The 23,611-nt window shown below is 34.3% G+C and overlaps 1 protein-coding gene across 1 annotated transcript in view; it reads left to right on the plus strand.

Annotated features, from left to right (window-relative positions):
• LOC121968283 (NAD-dependent malic enzyme 59 kDa isoform, mitochondrial-like) overlaps positions 1-23,611 on the plus strand; it is a 43,689-nt gene that overhangs the window by 1,195 nt on the left and 18,883 nt on the right. Inside the window, exons 3-6 of the mRNA XM_042518722.1 lie at positions 14,948-15,066; positions 15,149-15,316; positions 19,074-19,202; positions 19,465-19,525. Of these exons, the coding sequence (XP_042374656.1) occupies positions 14,948-15,066; positions 15,149-15,316; positions 19,074-19,202; positions 19,465-19,525 (477 nt within the window). The remainder of the gene's footprint in view (positions 1-14,947; positions 15,067-15,148; positions 15,317-19,073; positions 19,203-19,464; positions 19,526-23,611) is intronic.

Consider the following 23,611-nt stretch of genomic DNA (forward strand, 5'->3'; position numbering starts at 1 on the left):
AGCGATTTTATTATTACATGTATTTCTGCACATAACTGTTTTTTTTGCTTTACGTTTCATCTCACTTATTTTAACAACTAAATTGCGTACAACTTTGTTGGACCAGCATGTACCTTCTGCGTCAGAAGTTTCATGATTTAAATCTATTCCTCATATGTTAGTCTTCCAAATCATTTGTGTTTTGGTGAACTTCTTGATGCTAATGAAGCCATTTCTGTTGGACTAACTGCAATTTAACAACTTTCATTATGCACTTACTATGTGTATGATATGAGTTACTTATGAAGTATATTATACAATAGTCTTTTGTAGAGTATTTCATTTTTCTTGAAAAACTTTAAGATACTGTGAAGTGCAATTGAATGTCTTTTCTGCATAATGCAGCAAGTTTTCTATAGAAAATCCAACATATATGAAAAGCTGATTAACTTATTTTAACCTTCCCGAACAACTTGTTTCAATTAGACATAATAGGGTTTAGTCTATAATGTTTCTAAACTATTGAAAAGTTATAACTGTTGTACTGATATTTTCTAGCTAGGTTTTTTTTTCCTTATGTGGACTTTCTGCATGTGGCCTTTTTTTTCCTTCTATTTTAGATGATGAGTATTAGAATGATAAATTCTTCTAGTAATGGGACATGCTTCAAGCATAATTAATCTACTCTAGGAAACACTGCTGAATTAGTCAATACCCTGCCACATTTGTGTACATGATCATATAGCCGTGTTTGCAAAATTGGTCCAGATTGTCAGGTTCAACCGGTAAAACTTGAAACCCAAAGCCATACTGGTCCATATTAATTAATGGAGGATTTTTGGATGAACCAGTTATTGCCTTAGTTAAGTGGGAAAACTGAAAACTAACAGAGACACTGCTTCACTTGCTGGTTTGGTTTGAGAAACACCGTTATATAATATATAGTTTGTCTTAACTAACTTTTGGATCTGCCCTTTTGTTGTATGCAAAGTGACTTAGGAATAATCATGGATTAAAATCTCGAGCCATTTCGCTCGATACAGGTGAAACATCTTCATTTCGTAGGCAGACAACGTGTTCAGACGCATCGCGCGAGCCCATCAACGCATCTGGACCCATCGCTCCAGCCTAGCGACATGTCTAGATGCATTGCACGAGCCTGATGATGCATCCAGAGGCGTTGCATGGCCCGACAATGTGTCCGGAGGCTTTGCTCGGCCCGACAATGAGTCAGGATGCATGTCTGGGCAAGGCAAGCATCGTGCGAGTCGCGCGTGCCCGCGGTCATGGCGGCGCGGAATAGGGAACAGGGGTGATAAGGTTAGGTTAATTGAATAATTAATAATTTTAATCAACTCCTAGATATAATTGAGATAATTTAAATAGGCTTAATTAAAGCCTAATAAAATTATCCCATTAATTATATATATATAATTTAAAAAAAAATTATTTAGATTAATTTTCTTATTTTTAATTAATATATTTTATATTTAGAAAATATTGAAACTATATATTGGCACGATATGATGCAGCGCTGAAACTGTATTGTTCCAGTCTGGACCGAAACCATGACATAGAGATTTTAAACTATGGGAATAATAAACAGTCTTATCATGGTGCCTTGTGAGACTTTGCGAGAAAGTTTTATCTTTGGTCTCAATGGGATTTGCACCATTATATGATGCTTGATGTCAAGAATCCATTTTTCTGAATCTTTGATGGGAATTACACAATTAGCTTGATTTGGATTCCTTTTATCCCCTTCATATAATATTTATATTTGGAAGTTACTTTTGGACTTGTTCAAAGGTGACCAATTTATATACTTGAAAGCAATGTGTAGTAGGTGCCCAACTATTTTTTTGCCATATAGGATTTTGAGCCTAGGGATAACCAATTCTATCTAGGCAAATGTGAAGCTTTTGTATTTTTTCCCCAACGATGCAAGCATGAAATTTTGTTTCTATCTACCATTCATGCATTAGATATTAAATGCTGTAATTGGATTTAGCAACAAATTTGCATGTTATAATTTTTTAATTAATTGTCACTGAAATATTTGATTTAATATTTATAATAATATTTAGCACGGATTCTCAATAATAGTTTAATATCATATTTAATTTGATAATGCTATATTTGATGTTAGCAATATTTTTATATGATAATATTAATTAAAATCTATATATAAATTATTGTATTCAACAGTTAGTTAATTAATTAATAATATTATTAATTTTTAGTACACCTCAATACTTAACTAGTAAGAATTTAAATTTGATTTTAGTCTTTTTTTTAACAAAGTCAAACATTGGCACAACAGTATCTTCTTATATGGCTAATTTCCCAATTAAAATGCCCATTAGTTAACTAGTAAATGCATTAAGTTGATATGAATAGGTGGAAATATCAAAACAACAAAGCAAGAACCGAGTTAATAAGACAAGTGTTGGAAAGCTTTAACATGTAACATGTCAATTTTCCGGATATATCATACATTTTTTTTTAATAAAGAAGTATAAAAGATTGAAAATGAAGTGCTTAATTCAGTCTAGATTTCAAATTTTATATTTATTTATTAAAATTATATTTATTAAGACAAACTTGTGGTTATTTATTTCTTTATTATAAATCAATAAAATTTTGACATTTTATTGAACCACGAATGTAGGTTTCAGGATTTCTCATTTCGCGTACATAACTTTCATAATACCCAAATCACGTATCATATTTCCAAAATGCCCCTCATCTTTCTTCATGAAATAATCATAGGATTTCTTTATATTTTTACTCTATCCATTTAAAAATTCACTGGTCTCAATTCACGTTGTCAAATTCAGATATGAGGACATGGATACATTAAGGATGCTTGCAGGAATACTTTGGTTTTGGTTTAAAGTGCTTTGGAGTTATCTAGTGTAGGATCAAAGAAAGCGCTAAAGGGGGGTGAATATCGCTCGTGGTTTAAAAGTTATCTAGTGTAGGATCAAAGAAAGCACTAAAGAGGGGTGAATATTGCTCGTGGTTTTTTCACATTTTTTTGTAAAGCTTAGAGTTAAAGCAGTGGAAATAAGACAATAATTGAAACAATGCTAACACAATTAGTTTTACTTGGTTCAAAGCCTTTGATGACTCCTACTCGAAGGCCCGCGATCATTGATCACTTTCGTTGGGCAATTCACTATCAATTCGATCAAGTACAAAAACAAGAATATGAAAATACAACTTTTGCTTAAATAAATTATACCAACAACTTTACAAGATTTTGAGAAAGTTAGTTGTCGGAGTGTCCCGGTGTTGTAGTTGAAGTTCGGAGCAGCGCGGAGATCGTTTGATACCTCGAAGTCGTTAGCAGTGAGTAGAAGTGATAATCCAAGTTGCTGGTCGAATCCCTTTATAAAGGATGATCTAGGCGCCTCTATGCCTTTGAGGCGCCTCAATCAAATCTAATCGGATCCGAGCTTGTCGCCTCATCCTCGTCCAGGCGCCTCAATCCCTTTGAGGCGCCTTGATCGCTGACGTAGCGAGCGCTGAGCGAAGCTCTCCTGATCGACTCTATCTCATCCCAAGCGCCTCAATTTCTTTGAGGCACCTGGATTTGATGTGCGCTAACTAATCAGAAGCTGCCACCTCATCCTGCTGCGTGTGTCGAGGTGATAGAGGTGCCTGAATACCTTTCAGGTGCTGGTATTAGCTTGAGGTGCCTAGATCCTTCCCGACACCTTGGATCAACATTTCCTGACTTAAGAGGATTTTGCATCATAGGGTTGGTACAGAAAGATATAATATGAAACGATATTAATTTGACAGTTTGATTGTCCGAGCCTGATTTTCGGATTTCTCGTGAATCCCTATGTCGGACTGATGTCTACTGTTCCCTCAATGGGGAACACACCCTCACCTACTCTTCTTGCTAGACGTTCGATCCTTGACTTGCATAGACTTCCGCATGGTGCGACCCCCAGGACTTCCACCTAAGGTCCTCGATTTGCCAAGTCTTTTACCTAGTCAACATAACCAAGACTTAGTGCCCAACTCTCTTGACCAGGACTTCTTTGTCTAGTCTCAACTAGGACTTGCATGCACAATTAGGTAAACTTGTTAGATCACAACAACCCTTAATTTTAAACCTTTGCCAATATCTAAACACATGTTTGATTAGCTAGTGTTTTCAGCACCAACAATCTCCTCTTTTTTGATTTATGACAACCTAATTAAAAGGTTAACTAACATATTTAACAAGTAAAAATATCTTCAAGTAAAACATTCCTTTGTAAATGTTTTTAAAGTAAACATTATTTTAATAAACATTTTCAACAATTTCAATGAGTAGAAAGCATTTTCAAAGTAAACACTTTAGTTATTTGAAAAGCATTTACAAGTTCAGAAAAATGCTCCTCCTTAGTTAAGGCCAGGGATTGAGATTTCATGCCGAGCTGGTCGAAACGGGCGAAACATCTTGTTCCGCCCGCTGATCGACATTGGCACGAACCCGACACTGGTCCTAGCGATAGCTGCAACGCCCCCCAGCGGCGAATGGGGGTGTAGTGACTCCCGCGACCGCGTAGGGGGCGTTGCAACCCTCGTTGTCCCATCGGAGAGGCCGTGCGACCCTCGCGGCCGCGTCGGAGAGGCCGCAAGATCCTCGCAGTGCCGCGGAAGGGTCCGTGCGACCCCAGCGACCGCTAGGAAGGTGCTACACGACCCCCGCGGTCGCGCGGAAGGGGTTGACACCCCCCGTGGCTGCGCGGAAGGGGCCACATGACCCTTGCGGTTGCGTGACCCTCACGGCTGCATGACCCCCGCGGCCGTGCGACCCTACGACCACGCGACCTCGCGACCGCGCGACCCTACGATCGCGCGACCTCCGTGGCCGCGCGACCGTACGATCGCGCGACCCCCGCGGCCGCGCGACCCCCGCGGCCGCGCGACCCTACGATCGCGCGACCCCCGCGGCCGCGCGACCCTACGATCGCGCGACCCCCGTGGCTGTGCGACCCTGCGACCCCTGTGGTAGCGTGACCCCGCGACTCTGTGACCATGCGACCCCGTGGCGGTGCGACCCCTCGGCTGTGCGACCCTGCGGCCGTGCAAACCCCGCGGCTGCGCGGAACGAGCTGCGCGACCCCTACAACCGTGTGGAACAGGCTGTGCAACGCTCGCGGTGGCGTCAATGCGATCGCATGACCTCGCGACAATGGCTCGGTGTTGCGGTAATCACGCGTAGCTTTTTTAATTAAAAGTTTTTTTAATTGAAACAATTCCCAGAAGGAATGGGGATAATTCAAAGGTTTAATTAAATCTGAATAAAATTATCTAATTAATTAAATATTTTATTTATTTAGTTTTTAGTTAGCTTATTATTTTTTAATAATTTAATTATCTTTAATTTAAATAAATAATCAAATATATTTTTAAAAAACTTAATTAAATAATACTATTAAAATATATAAAAAATAATTTATAATTTTAAATTTTTTTAATAAAATATTATATATTCCTAAAACTCTTCGCAGGTCACTGCAACCCCAATTTTTTAATTTAGTTAATTTTTTTATTTTTAAATATCTATTTTTTTTATAAATAAACTATTATTAATAATAATTATAAAATATTAAAAATAATTTAAAATTTTTAAAGAATTTTGGTCCCGTGACCTTTTGGTCACATGGCAACAAATTTTTAGAATTACTTATTTTTTAAAATATTTTTTTTATTAAAATATAATAGGCATTATCTTATGAGAAAATATTAAAATATTAATCAACATCATAAAATATAAAACATATTTAATAATAAAATATTAATATATATTTATATTTAAAAAATATCGAAACTTTTTCGGCACGACACAATACGATACTGAAACCGTATCGTTCTGGTCTAGGACCGAAACCTTGACACGAGTTAAGATTTTAAACCTTGGTTAAGGTTATGCTTATTTTTAAAAATTTTCAAGTTTTTAGAAAAAATGCTCTCCCTTATTTAAGACTCACTCCCCTAATATCAAGGATTTTTACTATTAACTTTTAAGGCTCTCCTTTAACTTTCAACTTATCTTTTTCTCTCCCCAATGATATATATATCAAAAATAAATTCTTTAAATAGAGGTTGAACTAGTTTGAGAAAGAAGGTTTGAAGAATTTCAAAAAAAAAAAAATGCACCAAGTTTTTTTGAAAAGAACACTTGTCCAACAGTTTAAGTATTAATCCTAGAGTCTAAGCATGATTAGAAAATTAATAAAAAATTACACATCTATCTTTCTTAAAAATGTGTAACTTTAGTTACTAACTAAGTACCAAAAGATAGTAGTTTTCACTTAGTTAATGAAGTTAAGTAAAATTATCCAGCTAGGTTTATTTTGAAGAATTACTTAACTTGATCGATATTAATTGGTATTTTTCCTCTAGATTTTATGTTGATGCACTGATATAAGTATCTGAAAATTTAGGCAAAACCCTAAGCATCTCACACTATTCTAAGTGTTTTCAATATACAAGCAAGGTATTTCTAGTGTGCTTGTGAGATGCTGGCTGCCTAAAACTATAGGATCATGCTTTCTAGGAGAAACCTAGACTATGTCCAATTTCTGAAAACCACTAAAAAAATGGAAATTTTTATTTGATAATAATAAAAAATTTCAGTTTTCAACCTAGAAGTTTGAAAGAAATATAACTTTTGAAAGATAATTTGAATTTTGAAAGTATTTATGATCTATTCTACTAAACACATTCCTAATTGTCGTGCTAAACTCATATTCAGGTAAGGGTTTGGTGAAAATATCTACTATGTTAGACGTGAACTTAACATAATTAAGTACAGTGTCTCCCCTAGCTACATCATCCCTTACAAAGTAGTATTTTACTTCTATATGTTTAGTTCTAGAATGTTAAATTGGATTTTTTGTTAAGTTAATCGAACTAATATTATCCATTAAGACTTTTCTATTGGTATAGTTTAGTTGAAAGTCTTCAAGTGTATACATCATCCATAATAGTCGGGCTACATATTCTCCCATTGCTATGTATTCGGCTTTTGTAGTGGATAATACAATACAATATTGCTTTCTATTGCACGACTAGACTTTGACAGCTATCACTTATGCTTTTCTTGTCCAGTTTACAACCATCTTGTTGTGCGCACTGAGGTGATAGAGGCGCCTGAATACCTTTTAGATGCCTATATCGGCTTTAGGTGCCTGGATCCTTCCAGGCGCTTGGATCAACATTTCCAGACTTAAGAGTATTTTGCATCACAGAGATAGTACAGAAAGATATAATATGAAACAATATTAATTTGATAGTCTCGGACTATTCGGGCCTGACTTTCGAATTTGTCGTGAAACCCAAGGTTGGACCGATACCTATTATTCCCTCAATGGGGAATGCGTACTCACATACTTCTTTGAGGAGAGTTTACTTTTTGCCAAACATCTAGTTCTCCAGACCTGTTTGAACTTTTGCTCAGCATCTGATCTTGACCTCCCGACTTGTTTCCTGCTAGACGTCTGATCCTCTACCCGCCTTGGCTTCCGCATGGTGTCCGCAATCCTAGGACTTCCGCTCGATGTCCTCAATTTGCTAAGTCTTCTACCAGTCCACATAACTAGGACTTAGTGCCCAATACTCTTGATCAGGACTTCTTTGCCTAGCCTTAACTAGGACTTGCCTGCACACTTAGGTAAGATTGTTAGATCACAACAACCCTTAACTTTGAACCTTTGTCAATATCAAAACACAGGTTTGATTAGCTAGTACTTTCAGTATCAACATCTAGGACCTCCTTAATGTATTTAAGCCTTCGAATATGAATTTGATAGCATATATTGAGAGTAGTGAAATTTTAAACTTACAAAGGCCGGATAAAATTTATCACAACGCTCATTATTAGACATAAGACAATGATACTCACTAACCAACACTACTAATGTGTTCATAGAACTCCTCTGAGTAAGAAAATATCAAACTTTTAAATTTTCGAATAGAGTAGGTCCATTAACAAATTTCATCAGAAATTGGTTGATAGATCTAGATAACTCCGAATCACTTTAAACTAAAATCAATGTATTCTTGGAAGCCTCCTTAATGTATCCATGCCCTCGGATTTGAAATCAATATTATGAGAGCACTGAAGTGAATTTTTAAACTTGCAAAAACTCGATAAAATTTATTACAAGCTCATTATAAGGCCTAGGATAATGATACTAACTAACACCACCAATGGGCTCCTAGGACTCCTCTGATTTGAAAAATATCAAATTTTTGAATTTTTGAATGGTGTAGGAACTCTGAATCACTTCAAACCCAAACTAATGTATTCCTATATGCCTCCTTAATGTATCCATGCTTTAGATCTAAATTCAATAACGTAAATTGAGAGAAGTAAATTTTTGAATAGGTAGAATAAAAATATAAAGAAATCCCTTGATTATTTCGTGAAAGAAAGATGAGGGTCATTTTGAGAATACGATACGTGATTTGGGTATTATGAAAGTTAGGTATACGAAATGAGAAATCTGAAACTGCATACTCAATTAAATAAAGTGCCAATAAAATTTACAACGCACAATTTATTGCTTCTTGTATTCTATTTTTATAATTATATTGACTGGTGGAAGGGTAGAAGTAGATGTGTCAAAATAAGTTGATCGGGTTGGGTATGACATAGGGTTGATTGTTTATGTGCTATGCCGGATTGAACATGATACTGTTTATCACAAGCCCTATTGGGTATGACCCTAGATGTTGACAAGGGTTGCTTGGCTAAGGCTTCAATGCATCCGACTTAATTTTTTAAGTAAAATAATATAAAATGTTAAAATATATATAAAATAAAAAATACAACATTTTAAAATTAAGAAAATTAAAAAAATAGAAATAAAATATTTTTTAAAAGATTTTAAAATATTCTTTAAAACTATTTTTCAATTTTTTTGCTTTAAAATCTTTTATATTTTTATTTTTTTTGGGTTGATCTCAACATGTGAGTCATGGTACTTGGCTTGTGCTTGTTCTATGCACATCATGGATCATCATCTGATTGTGCAGGGCCAAACCTGAATCAGGTCAGGTTTGACATGACATGATTCACTCCTTCTCCGGCAATGCCAAGAATGACCCTGCGCCGAGTTACGTCACAGGTAATCTGACGTGATTTATAGACCTAGGTTTGACATGACATGATCTACTTACATGACATGATCTACTCCTTTGTAGGTAGTGCTAGGCATGACCCTAAGCCGAGTTGGTTGCAGGTGACCCAACTCAATTTACACCTCTAGTAGGAATGTAAAACTTTGGCCTACGTAATAAAAATGATTTAATTGACTATGATATCAATATATAGATTGTATTAATTTTATCATTCATTGTAAGTGAAGTTATATGTACATGTATGTGTATTTTCAATACCAGTTTGTTTCCCAAATTATTTTATTGAGTTTCTTGAGTTTTCAAGGTGCTTCTTTTCGCTTCAATTGTTAGTGTAATTATATTAATTAGTGGAGGATGCAAGGGTTGAAGGAAACTAATTCTCTGGCTTATGTAATAAAAAATGATTTAATTGACTATAGTATCATATGCCAATTTACTTAATATTATTTTGTGATTACATTCAGGCTTCCTCTAATATTCGATCAATTATGTTTCAACTAAAATGTAATAACGTGTCATGATAGTAGTATACATATAAGGATGGAACAATTGAAGTAAAAAAAGGCTATAACAATTTGCAAGTTTTAATCTCCAAAAACCTAATTCTTCCTCTTATTATATAATTTTTTTCTTCAGTTTTTCCTTAAATTGAAGGGGAGCCTTGACGCAACGGTAAAGTTGTTGCTGACCAAAAGGTCACGGGTTCGAATCTTGAAAACAGCCTCTTGCAAAAAGCAGGGTAAGGCTGCATATAATGGATCCTTCCCCGGGACCCCGCATGGCGGGAGCTTCGTGCACTGGGCTGCCTTTTTTTTTTTTTTTTTTTTTTTTTAATTTTTCCCTAAATTTTTATGGAGTTTCGTAAGTTTTGAGGTGCTTCATGTTGGTTAAATTTTTTTAGTGGTTTTGACTAAAGCAACAAAAGCTTTTGTTTAAGAAAAAAAACTCATTATATAATCTAATTCAAACTAACCTAAATTTGTATCTTTAGGTAGGAATGAAAATTCATTTTATAATCTAAGATTTTTAAAGGTGGTTTTAAGTAGTAGGTAGTAGATCCAATGCATAACACCTATGTAGGGGCCTAAATGGTTAACATTAAAAAAATATAACAATAACAATCAAACTTTTATTCCACTAAGTAGGATCGACTATATGGATCTTCCTATGCTATTAGGCTCAATCCCCTACTATATGTTCATCTATATTTAAATGAATTTTATCCTATTTTATCATTGTTAACTAAGTCTTCTTTGGTCTTCCTCTTTTTCGATTAATGTGTGTATTTGTGATGGTCTCACATTACCTAATTGAGACGTTTATTGATCGCCTAACTATATATCCATACCATTTTAAACGTGTCCTTTAGAGTTTTCCTCAATAGGGACAATCTGATTTTCTTTTTAATATTCTCATTTCTTATGTTGACATTAAAATAATATTAAAGTAAAATAGAGAAGAGTAGAAAAACATTAAAGCACTCTAACTTTTCCTTTTTATTGTTTTTAGATATAATAATCTCCAAAATTCACACATTTATTGGTCCAAAGTTGTGAATAATATATAATGATAATACCTATGATATATGTGGTAGAATCTCATATATTTGCAACAATGTCCAAGGAATTGTATGAGGTATATATAATATATATATCATCAAAACAAATATACAATTATAATTAAAAAAAACAACCCAGTGCACGAAGCTCCCGCCATGCGACGTCCTTGGGAACAATTATAATTACAAATAAGTGATAATTCATAAGTAAACACATAATGACATCAACTCACATCATCTTTCACATTGCAATTAAAAAAACCACACACAATACAATTAGATTAATATACAACACAACAAAGGAGAGCAAACGAGGACACATGTGATAGAGTTCGATAGTTAACATTAATTTAATGGAACCAATTATATAAATAAAGTTTTTTAATGAATCTAGTTGGATTGTCTACCAAGGTCACCTATTGCCTTGGGATAGTCGTAGCAATCCCCTTCCATTTCCTCCTTAGCAGGCCACCTAAAATTCTTTTCAAAACCTTATTTAAAATGAGAATCATTTTCAATTTTTAAATTTGAAAATTTTGGAAATGCTTTTGGTATAGGATGCTGTATCTAATTTCATTTTGAGTTGCCTAAAATATGCCATATATCATATACTAGATGTATCTCAATTATTTCATATCAATTAAAAAGTTTTTTTTTTTTTTACTTTAAGAATTTATTATTTCATAAATATTATATTTGTTTTAATTTGCAAACATTCTATAGATTATAATTTTTGCTTGTCTAACAATATACTATTAAAAAAACTGTTAAATAATGATGCACTTGTACTATAGCAAATATAACAATATATATCATCACTTATATAATTCGACATGATTTTATTGTGTATGTAAATTATTATATGAGAAAATACTTTTACAAAACTTTATGTTATATGTTATTATATAATTAAACAACATCATCATCATAGTCAAAATCATGACTATCCAAACTTTTTAGAGGTAGTAACATTGTTGTTATCCCTCTATGGAACTCTGCACAATGCTTTATCACTAGTCCTTGGGTATAGCCTGTTGGTGCGGGAAGCATCCGACGATCGAACTTGTGTTTTGATTATGTCAAAGGGTTCAAAGTTAGGTTGTCTTTTGATCTAACATGTTTGAATGAGATTGTAGGAAAATCCTAAGTGTACTTAGGCAAAAGTCCTAGTTGCGGTTAGGCGGGTGGAAAACCGTAGGGGGTGGTAACCCTAGGTCCTAGGGGGTGGTAACCCTAGGTGAAGAAAAGTCCTAGCTGCGGTTAGGCAAAGGGAAAACCCTAGGGGGCGGTAACCCTAGGTCCTAGGGGGTGGTAACCCTAGGCGGAAAGCCTTGGCGAGTTGAGGTCTTCGGGCAAAAGTCCTAGAGTCGGAAACTCTAGGTGAAAATCCTGGTGTCGCGGATCGGGTGGAAAGTTTGGGCGGGTCGTGGAGTGGACGTCCAGTGGAAAGACCTGAAGACTTGGGCGCTGAGCAAAAGCCCAGTCAATCTGGAGGATCGAACTGGCAACAGGTATACTCTCCCGAGTGGAGTAGGTGAGGACGCGTTCTCCCTGAGGGAACAGTAAGCGTCGGTTCGACCTAGGGTTTCCGAATGGAAATTCGAAGTCAGAACCGAACAATCCGGTGACTGTCAGACATTTATGTTTATGTTATTATTATGTGCTAACTTTGTGTTGCAGGGTATACTTGGTATTTTGGGATTAACATATCTTGCAGGGATAAAAGTGCAAGGTTTGTCTTGGATGAACAGTACCCGAGGCGCCCTCCATGGAGTTCGGAGGCGCCTCGGGTGCAAGGGCGAAGGAGTCTATGCAGCGGAGCTAGAGGCGCCCTCCAAAGGAGCTGGAGGCACCTCGGAAGGCCTTGGAGGTGCCCTCAAGGACATTGGAGGCGCCCTCAAGAGGATAAGCTGCGGGAGTTGCGGATCTTATCCACGCTGTGGATCCGGGCCTTCGGAGGCGCCCTCAAGGGCCTTGAAGGCGCCCTCAACGGCTTATATCAGCCAGTCTCGACCAGTAGCTTGAAACAACACTTTTGAAGCAATCCTTCTTCAGCGCATTGCTAACGAGACGATCCGGCTGAGCTACAACAAGACACTGACTACCAGAAGCTTCAGTTTTACGATTCGCTTGTGTCAGTATAATTTTCAGTACAGATTAATTGTAACATTCATTTGTAACCTTTTGCGAGATTATAGTTGTTGCCCAAAGTAAATGCTCAACGAGTGTGGGTCTTGGAGTAGGAGTCGCCCAAGGCTTCGAACCAAGTAAAAACACTTGGTGTCTTTCTGTGTTTGTTTTAAATTTTCGCTGCATTTACTCGTTGATTTTCCGAAATGAAAAGTGAAAGCCACGAGCGCTATTCAACCCCCCCCTCTAGCGCTTTTCGATCCAACATAGTCGAGCTGGTTATAACATGACAGGTTTGTAGAATTGAGCAAGGTCGAATCTCGGCAAAGATCGAGGAATTACCCTCCCATGTGATGGCTAGCTTCGGTTTCCTGATTTACTCCCTCCTAATGGTGTGGGACACTCATGGGGGGCTGCTAGGGTAATAGATTTCAAATTTTGCAGAACAATGCTTTATCACTAAAATCTATTGATTTTTTTTTTGATATGTCCATACCATTTCAATTTAGGGTCTCACTTTAGCACTTTATCATCTATCGACCTACACTTTATTGCTCTTTAAAAAATAATTTTTTTGTTGCCTTTTATGTATCCTACCCATTCTTCTTAGTATTTTCATCTTTGCTACATTATGCGTTGTTTCTTTAGCAGATGGTACACATGACGAAAGTAATTAATCTATAAAATAAATTAGCTTTATTTTAAATTTATTTTACATAGTATATAATTTTAATTTGCTGTAAGCATATAAACAAATAATTTTAAATTTTAATTTATCATTCTATTATTTTTATTATTTATTATATCTTAAATATGCCCATCCCATCTTAGTGGGATATGACTTGATTGTTGTTGTATTATATCTTAAATATAATGGCAATGTACAATTTTGATTGACTAAATAAAAAATGTGGTATTCCGTATTGCTAAACTTACATCAAAGTCATTTGAACCATGGTTTTAGAAAGTGGTTGCTTAGGTTGTGTATATGATTGCCTGTACAACTGCAGCAGGGGACTGCATTGCATATCGCATGTGCTCCTACATGCTGTTGACTGGGGTACCAGGCAGCTGCATATGCTATCTAGGGAGCTACATTTGTGGTCTAGATACCCCTAGAATGAAATTAAGGTCTTAAACAACAAGAAAAGGCTTGCCAAAACTAGAAAACTGGCTAAAACAAGGTGACTAATATTTGAGGTGCTCTGAGCTTAGAAATCCAATCTTCTCACTGTTTATAGCCTTGTTTGAACTTTAGCATTTACTCATCCACCATTTACCTTCGTTCTGTTATCCTACAGAACATCAGCATTTTATGTCATCTATTACTTGGTTAAGATGGATAGAGCAACTAGTGTTTTCAAAGTTGTGTAAAAATTGAATTGCTAACTGATCCATTTTTTAGCTGATATGCCAATTTGTTCAAAATTGATAATCAGGTACTACTAGGTTCCTAGTGGAACTGAAAAAGAAAAAACAGAAACACTAATTTGAATATTTATTAGCAGTGTGAATAAGTTTTAGCTTCATCTGATTCTATTTTTTGAAAAAAGAAAATTTTCTCCAGTCACACATGATCTCAAGTGTTTTTGATTTCGACTATAGTAAGGGCAGTTTTCTCTAGTATGAATAGGAGACATTGAGTGCTATTAAGGTATTATAAGGGATGCTTATCTTGGATTCTTTCAGTACAATACTTTGAAGTCTGAAGTTCATTTTCTTAATTACTGAAACTATGGAGCCAAATGCATTAAACACTAATGCAGATTTTATTTCACTTCTACGCTATTTTTCTCATTGTGAACATATGTAAGACTGTAAGTTTATCCTTATTTGCTTTATGATCTGAAATTGAGAAGAATAGTACTTTTTATTTTGTATTGTACTATACAATAATACCACAGCTATGAAGCTTAAACTGAAAAACGTAGAGATTATTTGTCCCAAATTGCTAACTGTCATGGTTGTCTTCATCATCCGAGTGTGTTATTTCACATGTACTATGTGTTTATTTCACCCACCCATTTTCTCTGTAATTATATGATGCATGTAATATGTTTTTAATTTTATTCTATATATTATTTCATGTATTGTTTCTCCCGGGTTCTTACCTCCTCTTTTTCTTAGTGGACTCATATCGGTCATTGGAGCATAATACCAAAGGTGAAAAGGAAACTACTGTATCTCTAGCAAAGTGGCGAATACTGAATAGACTACATGATAGAAATGAGACACTATACTACAAGGTGAGCTTGTTAAGTTGCAATGACTTGGATGTTTTAATATTTGATAGTTCTGATGAAACTTTTGATATGCTTGTCTCTTCAGGTTCTCATTGACAACATAAAGGAGTTTGCTCCAATTGTTTATACTCCAACTGTTGGTTTGATCTGTGAAAACTATGGAGGCTTGTATAGACGGCCACGTGGCATGTATTTCAGTGCAAAAGACCAAGGAGAGATGATGTCCATGATTCATAATTGGCCCTCTAAACAGGTTGCATACATACTCATGAAGGAAACACCAATAAATAGTCATAGGTTGAACAAGTGATTTTTTAGTTAGGTTTATTATAAAAAAAATAACTTAGAATTGAAGAACTGAAATGCTCTTTCACAAAGTACTATATTTCTGGTTCAGAGATCTTTTTTACAAAAATAAATCATGAAAAATTTAAATTGGAACCTTTTAAAATAATTATCGATTAGTATGGGATGGAAAAAAACTGGCATACTAATTCCAAATGGTTAGATATTATTAGCAGAGTGTTCTAAAGCAAGTTGTTATCCTAGTACTACTTATGATGTAAGATTTGAAGTGACATAGTCACCATCACAAAAATTGAAAATCAAGACTTTGTTTTACTAATTGTAGGCTAATATTGAAATCGCTTAAGAGTTTATGATAATTTTCCAATTGGCATGTTAGTCCAACAATAAAATTTGAAAGTACCATTCTAACTAGGAGAATATGAGGTAAATGATCTTTAAGTGTTATGGAGTAGATTAGTTTCTAATTGTATGGCATCTATTCTTAAATGTTTGTTTTAATTTTCTTCTGAATATATTTTATGCATGTTTTAGAGTGAGGTTCTTACATTTTTTGTTGGTGTCGACAATTGTTATATGCTTATTAAACACACTGATGAGTTTCCATGCCAACAATAAAGAAAAAAAATCATTATATTTGGTTTCAATTATATTTCTAAGAGTTTTATTATATATAATTCTATATTTCTAAGGCAGTTCTTCAACTGTGGATCAATGTCTCTGAAATAGTTATTTTTTGGCCGTTGTTATTTGATTATATCCGTCCAATTCTAGGTAAAGTCTATAGAAGACCAAGTTGCAAGAGTTGGTTATATACGTAGCAAGTTAAATATCAACTAGTTTATTTTCTCTTCTTTATCCTCTCTTTAGAAGATTATGGCATGTTTGGGAACTGAAAAATATTTGAATTTTAAATTTGTATGTTTTATAAAACAAAAAATAATATAGACAATGTGTAATCTATCAATATATATTTTTGTTTTTATATATATTTTATATTTAAAATTTTCAAATTTTTAACAGTTATTGGAAGAGTTTTCTATTTTGATAAAAAAAATAATTGAAAAGTAGTAATTATAATAATGTGTATATGAGAATTATGTCTATTTTTAAAGGTGTTCATTTTCATCCATATATTTTTATAATTTGTATTCATCTCTAAAATTTTATCCTCCCATGTTAAAAAAAGTCAGATCCTTTAATTTAAAAAAATTATAATTAACTTAACAACATTTGCCATAAAAATATTTGTGCTTTTCATATGTGTCACCAATAATATTATTTTTTAGTCCTCCCTAAAGTTTTAAATTATATCAAGATTTCTATTTTTTTTTCTAAATTTATAATTGCCTCCCCAACCCATCACATGAAAGTCATATGTCCTTAGAATATTTCTTTTTAATCGAGTCCCTAAATTTAACCTAATGTTAAAGGTATCATATTTACAAATTATCTCTAAAATATTTTAATTTTTCATATCACCTCTAGATTTTTAGTCAAATTACACTTTTTTATCCTTTAAAGTTTTTAAATTTTTATTTCACTATCTAAATTTCATTTTAACTCCCATAATTGTATATTTTCACCATTTTCCCTGGCACTTAATATTGTAATTTAGTCGTCTAATTTTAAAATTTTTAATTTCATTTTAAAATTTTACACTATTCTCATTGAATTTTTAATTTCCCTCTCTCTATATTTTTTTTTTTGTATTTCATCCTTATATATTTTCACATAAAAATTAGACTTTGTATCTCATTAATAATTTAGTCATTATGTCAATAATAAATTATTTAATGATAACATTGTTCATTATGTCAATAATAAATTATTTGTTAATAATCAAATTAATATAATTAATTTCATTGATAATCGGTTTATCACTTTAGTATGGTTGTAGTTTGCTATATTGTATAGATATATTTGCACAATAATATAGTTTTTTCTATTAATATGATCACCTTTCCTATGAAAATATTTTAAATCTAATATATATTTTTTACTTTTCATTAAAAAATGAGTATACAAACTGAGTCTATTTTTTTCCAAACAAGATTTTATAATTTTCATCTCTTTTAAAACTTTTCTTGCTGTTTTTTATCAAACAAAATTTCATTTTGATTGAAAATTTTTCTTCTCAAAATTTTTAGTTTCATTGAAAAAAAAATTATAAGAAATTCTTGATTCTCAAACAAAGCTTTAGTGTTCTCTTAGATTGGCGAAGTTGTCATTTAGAGATTCAAAGCATTTGTGAGAAAATTTGGGCACTAAAAGAACATCTAGCAACAAGGGAAAATTCATAGGACAAACTCAGTCACTTCCTAAACTCGCTACTTCACCGTTTAGTGACGTCTTATGTCGCTTTCATGATATCAGGCAAAGGCAACCACACATAAGAAGCCTCATCCCTCCTTGTAACAAGCATTTCCAATCCTGCTTCTTAGTTGCAAGTGTCTTCCCCTCCTCTTAGAACCTCTCTCCCTTCTTCCTTACCTCTTAATACTTAAAAAAACCTTTGCTCTCTCCTCCTATCTCTTCCCATCTTGCTTCATCAATTGGCAAAAGAAAATATGTACTTCCCCCATTCCTTAATATATCACTTGTCACTATCCCTAATCGTAGCAACACTTAATCTACTCCCTTCATGCCTATATGGAATACCAACGTTCCTAGTGGATACTTGATATATCCCTATTGATGATGTGTAAAACCTTTATGAAATAACCAAATCACTTTTGCTATATGTTGACTAAGATGTCAAAATAATAAAGTGCTAATATGATCATATCAATTCGATAATCAAATGAGATTTATGCATCTTAAATTGATCTCTATATATCATGTGGGATTAAAATCCTGTGATTAATTACACCATCACCATCACGACCATGATTCATTCATTATTCTAACTTGATGATTATGTCTAGATAATTGCCCATTAATAGTGCAATGGCTCCCCATCAAACTTGTAACTGCAATTACTATGTTTTTCCCAACTTCACAGAAACTTAGGCTGGCTTCATCTTAAGGCAACTGAATTTTGATCCTATATTCCTATGGACAAAAAGCACACTAATGAATATTGCCTTTTTTTTATGTTATGAAGATTTATGTTTCTCTTTTTCCCTTTCCCATTTTCATTTAAGGAACACAAGAAGATACAAGTGCTTTAAAAGACAAGATGATGCTGTGTGATCCTACAAAAGTTGATATGTTTATCTATCTAGGAGCTTACGACTTCTTGTGCATCTACTGTGGAACTCTCCCTAAAGGCAACATGTGTGCATGAGTCAGTTCATTATTGAAACTGAATAGTTTATTAAAATATGGAACAAGGTGGTGTAGATATAATGCTTATGATTGCTAAAGAATCTCTTGGAATGGTAAATCTATTATATTTTAGTCACTTAAGCTCACACCTAATTCTGAGTAGGAGACATTTGGATTGAAAGGAAAATAAGTTCATATTACAAAATGGTGTTAAATTGAGAAGCTGAAGTTCAAATATTAAAGTTCTAGACTATGCACCACTTTTCCAACAAGGTAAATACATGCATTAATAGTCCTTTTTGCATTTGGTTTATAAAACCTGTTTTTATTCTTCCTTTTTACACATACTTTTAACTTTTTGGTTAATTTTACACTAAAATTTGGGAGAAAATGCTTCATTGTGGATTATGATGTGATTATCTTATGTATTTTAGGTAGACATGATAGTAGTGACAGATGGGAGTCGGATTCTTGGTCTTGGGGATCTTGGAATTCAGGGTATTGGAATTCCTATAGGAAAACTTGACATTTATGTTGCAGCTGCAGGAATCAATCCACAGAGGGTTAGTATTTTTTCATCTCTCAATCATGAGAATTGATTTAATGATGCCTTAAACAGATGGTGCTTTCTTATGTACGAGAGAGATGGCTAATTTTTGTTTTTCTTCTAGTTTTGACAATGACGATTGATCTATACATTGCAGTAATTATGTTATCTTTGTTATGCTCAATTCTTCGTGTTTAACAGTGGAAAATAATGTTGTGCCTAATAGGCTTTCTTTTTAATTCCATAAACAAATGACATCATTCTTATCTGCATGACAGATTCTACCTATTATGCTGGATGTTGGGACCAACAATCAGAAGCTTCTTGAAGATAATCTTTGTGCGTGTATTTGTGAATATTGCTTATCTTTTCCTCATCTGGCCTTAACTCTTCCTTCATTTTTTTCGGCCTGATTAAAACTTTGCATCTACCTTACTATCTACGGTACTTAGACTTGGTGAAACTCGCTTCTGTACCTCTGTTGATATTTGACACGACGCAACATGGGTATGAGTATAAAAATATCTAAGGAGGTGGACCCATTTGTTTACTTGAATGAATTGAGCTTAGGAAGATCAGAGGAGAGCGAGAGGAAGAAAAAGGAACAAGAAAGAGGCAAAAAAAAAGCAACGGAGGAAATTTTCTATGCCGTTTGCTATCTGAACTCAAAGATCTTCTTACAAACGGAGGGGAGAGTAAGGTGGGAAAAAATGCTGGAGGTGGTTGGCTTAGCGAGAAGAGGAGACATCATGGGGAGGGTAGAGGTATTGCAACCTGGATAAAAGAAGAGGAGGAAAGGCATTGTGTTGCTGATCCTTTAAAAGAACTCTACTTTATCAATGAGCTATCTTTGAAAATTTCTCAAACCGTGCCCCTAGCTAGACTTGAGAAATGCCTAAAAAATGCCCTACAAGTTGTAAATGATTGAATACTCCCTATTCTTAAACCGGACTTTGAAAAATGGCCTTCCTGAAACTGCCAAAACCATTCCAACAACATTCCCCCCTAAACCGGTTTACTCCTTAACTGAATAGTGTAATGTACATAATGAGCAGGGTTGTCCAAATCCATCATTAATCCCGAAAGAGATTTTTTTAGGGTAAGTTCTTGCTTATTCAGTTGCATTCCTTTCTTTTTCTCATTGTGTTATTTCATCCTCTTCCTCCTTATAAGCTATTGCATTTTATCATGATTTGACTAACATATGTAAGTTCATCATTTTGTGTCAATTTTTGATTGATTTGTTTCAATTCTGATTTTTATTAAACATTTCCTTTTGTGTCATCCTTATTTCCCTTTAAAAATAGTTGATATAACATTCAAGGTTTAAAATTTTGAGCCGTGTCGAAATTTTGGTTTATGACCAGAATGATATGGTTTCTGTATCATATCATGTCGATATGATTTCGATATTTTTTAAATTATAAATATATTAATTTAAAAAATTTTTATTAATATTTTATTATCCTTGATATTTATTATTGAGTTACCTTTGAGATATTGAAAGTTGAGTTCAAATTTTAATATTATCTCATAACATATTTAGTGCTTATTGAGTAAAAGTTAATTTATCATTAGTTAAAATCCATCAAGTAAGTAAACATGGAAGGATCAAGTAGATTTAAATTAAATTAATATTTTTTTAACCATTTTAAATTAAACTAAGTTTATATATAATAATTTAATTTATAGTAGTATATTTTATAAGGTTAAAAGTATATATTTTTTTAATTTTTAATAATATATTTTTTCTATCTTAAAAAGGTTTATTTTTTTCATGTTTACTTTGTAGATAAATAGTGGAAAAAAATTAACAATCCTTAAAGGAATTTTTTCATGGATAGATACAAAAAAAAACCATTATTAAATAGGTAAAGAAGTTTTTTTCCTTCATTGTGTACCCTTTGGAAAATGAAGCAGAAAAAATATTAACAATGAAGGAGAAAAAAATTAAAAGGAAAATAAAAAAGGAATTTAATTTAATGGTTAGAAATAATAAATAAATAAATTTGAAAAAATAAAAATGTAAAATAAATAACTAAATCGATTAAAATAAACAGAGGTAACCATGACATCGCGGCTGTCTTCGCGATGTCGTGGCCTCGCGAAGGACGTTGTGAGATCGCGACTATCTCCTTGACATCATGCCGTAGTTAGTTTGTTGGTAGAATGAAAATTTCTATCTGTGCTTACAGGCATGACATGATATTTGATTCCTCGATAGCATTATAAAACTATATGTTGTGATTGTTTACATTGTTGTTATAAAGGGCTTAATATGTTATGAAGTTGAAATTGTTTGAAATCATAAATGTGTTTGTGTTTAGCTCTTCGACATCTTGGGAATGCAAATATGATCCCCGCTCATAGTATCTATAAGTAGGGATGCACTTAGTAAGGATATCATGCTTGAGGATCTAAGAGTGCACATATACTCTTGGTTGGTATTTGCCATTGCATATAGACCATAAAATACTTTTATTCAAAAGTTACTAATGGATCTACATAGATCAAATAAGTAATGTTTCATCGTAAATATCCCTTTTTAAGACTCTAGGACATCATATATGCTTTTGGTTGATATTTTCGACTGCACATATGTTGCCAAATATTTTTAGATTTTATCAAAAAAGTGCTTAATGGACCTACACTACTCACATAGATAATATCTTAATATGAATGTATTACTTAAGGGTTCACGAGTCTATGTTTGCTCGTGGTCAATATTTTTAATTGTATAGAGACCATTAAGTACTTTTGCCCAAAGTACTTGATTGGCTTAGATTGCTCAAATAGTCAATGTCTTAGCATGAATGCATTCTTTGAGAATCGACAACTATATGTATATATATGGTATTGATTGACATTTTTCATTACTTTTTCCCAAAATTGTTTAATAGATTTACACTTCTCAAATAGTTTGTCACAGCAGTGACTTACATAATGTCCAAGGACTATATATTGTCTTTCTTACTTGTTTTCATTGCATATGAACCGCCAAATACTTTTATCCAAAAGTGTTTGAGGGGTCTAAATTGATTAAATATGAACGATTGTAAGTACAATGAACTTAATAATTTATAGGGATGAGCCATTGCAAATGAATTGTTCACCATTCTACAGGGGATTGAATATCATTTGAGTTATAGAGAAGATTCAATAAAGAAAAGGTGTCGCTCATCAATGGTTCTAATGTTGTCATTGTTGGTGCAATTGGCTTCTAGGGTTTCGATGTTTGACAATGCACCCAAGTTTGGTCAGTTTGACCAAGAGTTAATTCTGATGTTTGGAAGAGAGTAGTTTAGTCAGGACTAGATGAGAAGTCCTAACTGGAGGTTAGGCAAAGTGGAAGTCCTGGTGAGTGAAGCCAGACCCTAGTGAGTGAAGCTAGGTAGTGGATGGAAGTCCTGGTGAGTGAAGCCGGACCCTAGTGAGTGAAGCTAGGTGGTGGAAGTCCTGGTGAGTGAAGCCGGACCCTAGTGAGTGAAGCTAGGTGGTAGAAGTCCTGGTGAGTGAAGTCGGGCCCTAGTGAGTGAAGTTAGGTGGTGGAAGTCCCGGTGAGTGAAGCTGGACCCTAGTGAGTGAAACTAGGTAGAGGAAGTCCTAGTGAGTGAAGCCAGACAATGGAAGTCCTAGTGAGTGAAGCTAGGCAACCCTAGGGGGAGATAACCCTAGGGGGAGATAACCCTAGGTTATACTTGAATTCTGTTAACACTGTTTTACCTTACCATTTTATCTATTGTGCTAACTCAGTATTGCAGGGAAGTTTAGCTAGGTCGATGGGCTGACCAGATAGTTGACACGAAGTCTAGACAGGTCGAGGGGCTGATCAGATGTCTGACAGGTAAGTTAAGGTAAGTTACTGGAGGGGAGTGACTTGGTGAGGGCGCGTTCCCCGTTCGAGGGAACAGTAGGCGTCGATCCAACTTAGAACCATTTCGGGAATCTAATTTGAGATCGTGACTAGATTCTGGTATTGGTGAGACAGAATCTAATTACTACACTTTTTTCTATAATTGTACTAACACTTTGTTTTGCAAGGTAGTATAATTTGTATTTGTCTCGGACTAACATTTTCTTATAGGAAATTGATGTGCCGGAAAATGGTGGTCCGGGTGCCCGGAAGGGATCCGGGCGTCCGGAGTGCAAAAACTTATCTCGTCGCCACGTGGAGCACGCTAATTGGCTGGGCCAACGTCACGGTCCAGGCGCCCGGAGCACTCCTATAAAAGGAGCCTTCCTAGAGCTACGGATAACAATTTCTTCTACGACTGCTCTGTTGCGCTCTGTTCCTACGTCGCTGCGAGGCTCCTCCGACAACCTGCGATTCAACTTCTTTTTCTGTATTGTCGGTATTTTTTTAATTATTCTTGTACTTAAGTTTGTAATATCTTATGAATTATTAGTGATTGCCCAACGAAAGTA

Source organism: Zingiber officinale, chromosome 3B, assembly GCF_018446385.1.
Source record: "Zingiber officinale cultivar Zhangliang chromosome 3B, Zo_v1.1, whole genome shotgun sequence".
NCBI lineage: Eukaryota > Viridiplantae > Streptophyta > Magnoliopsida > Zingiberales > Zingiberaceae > Zingiber > Zingiber officinale.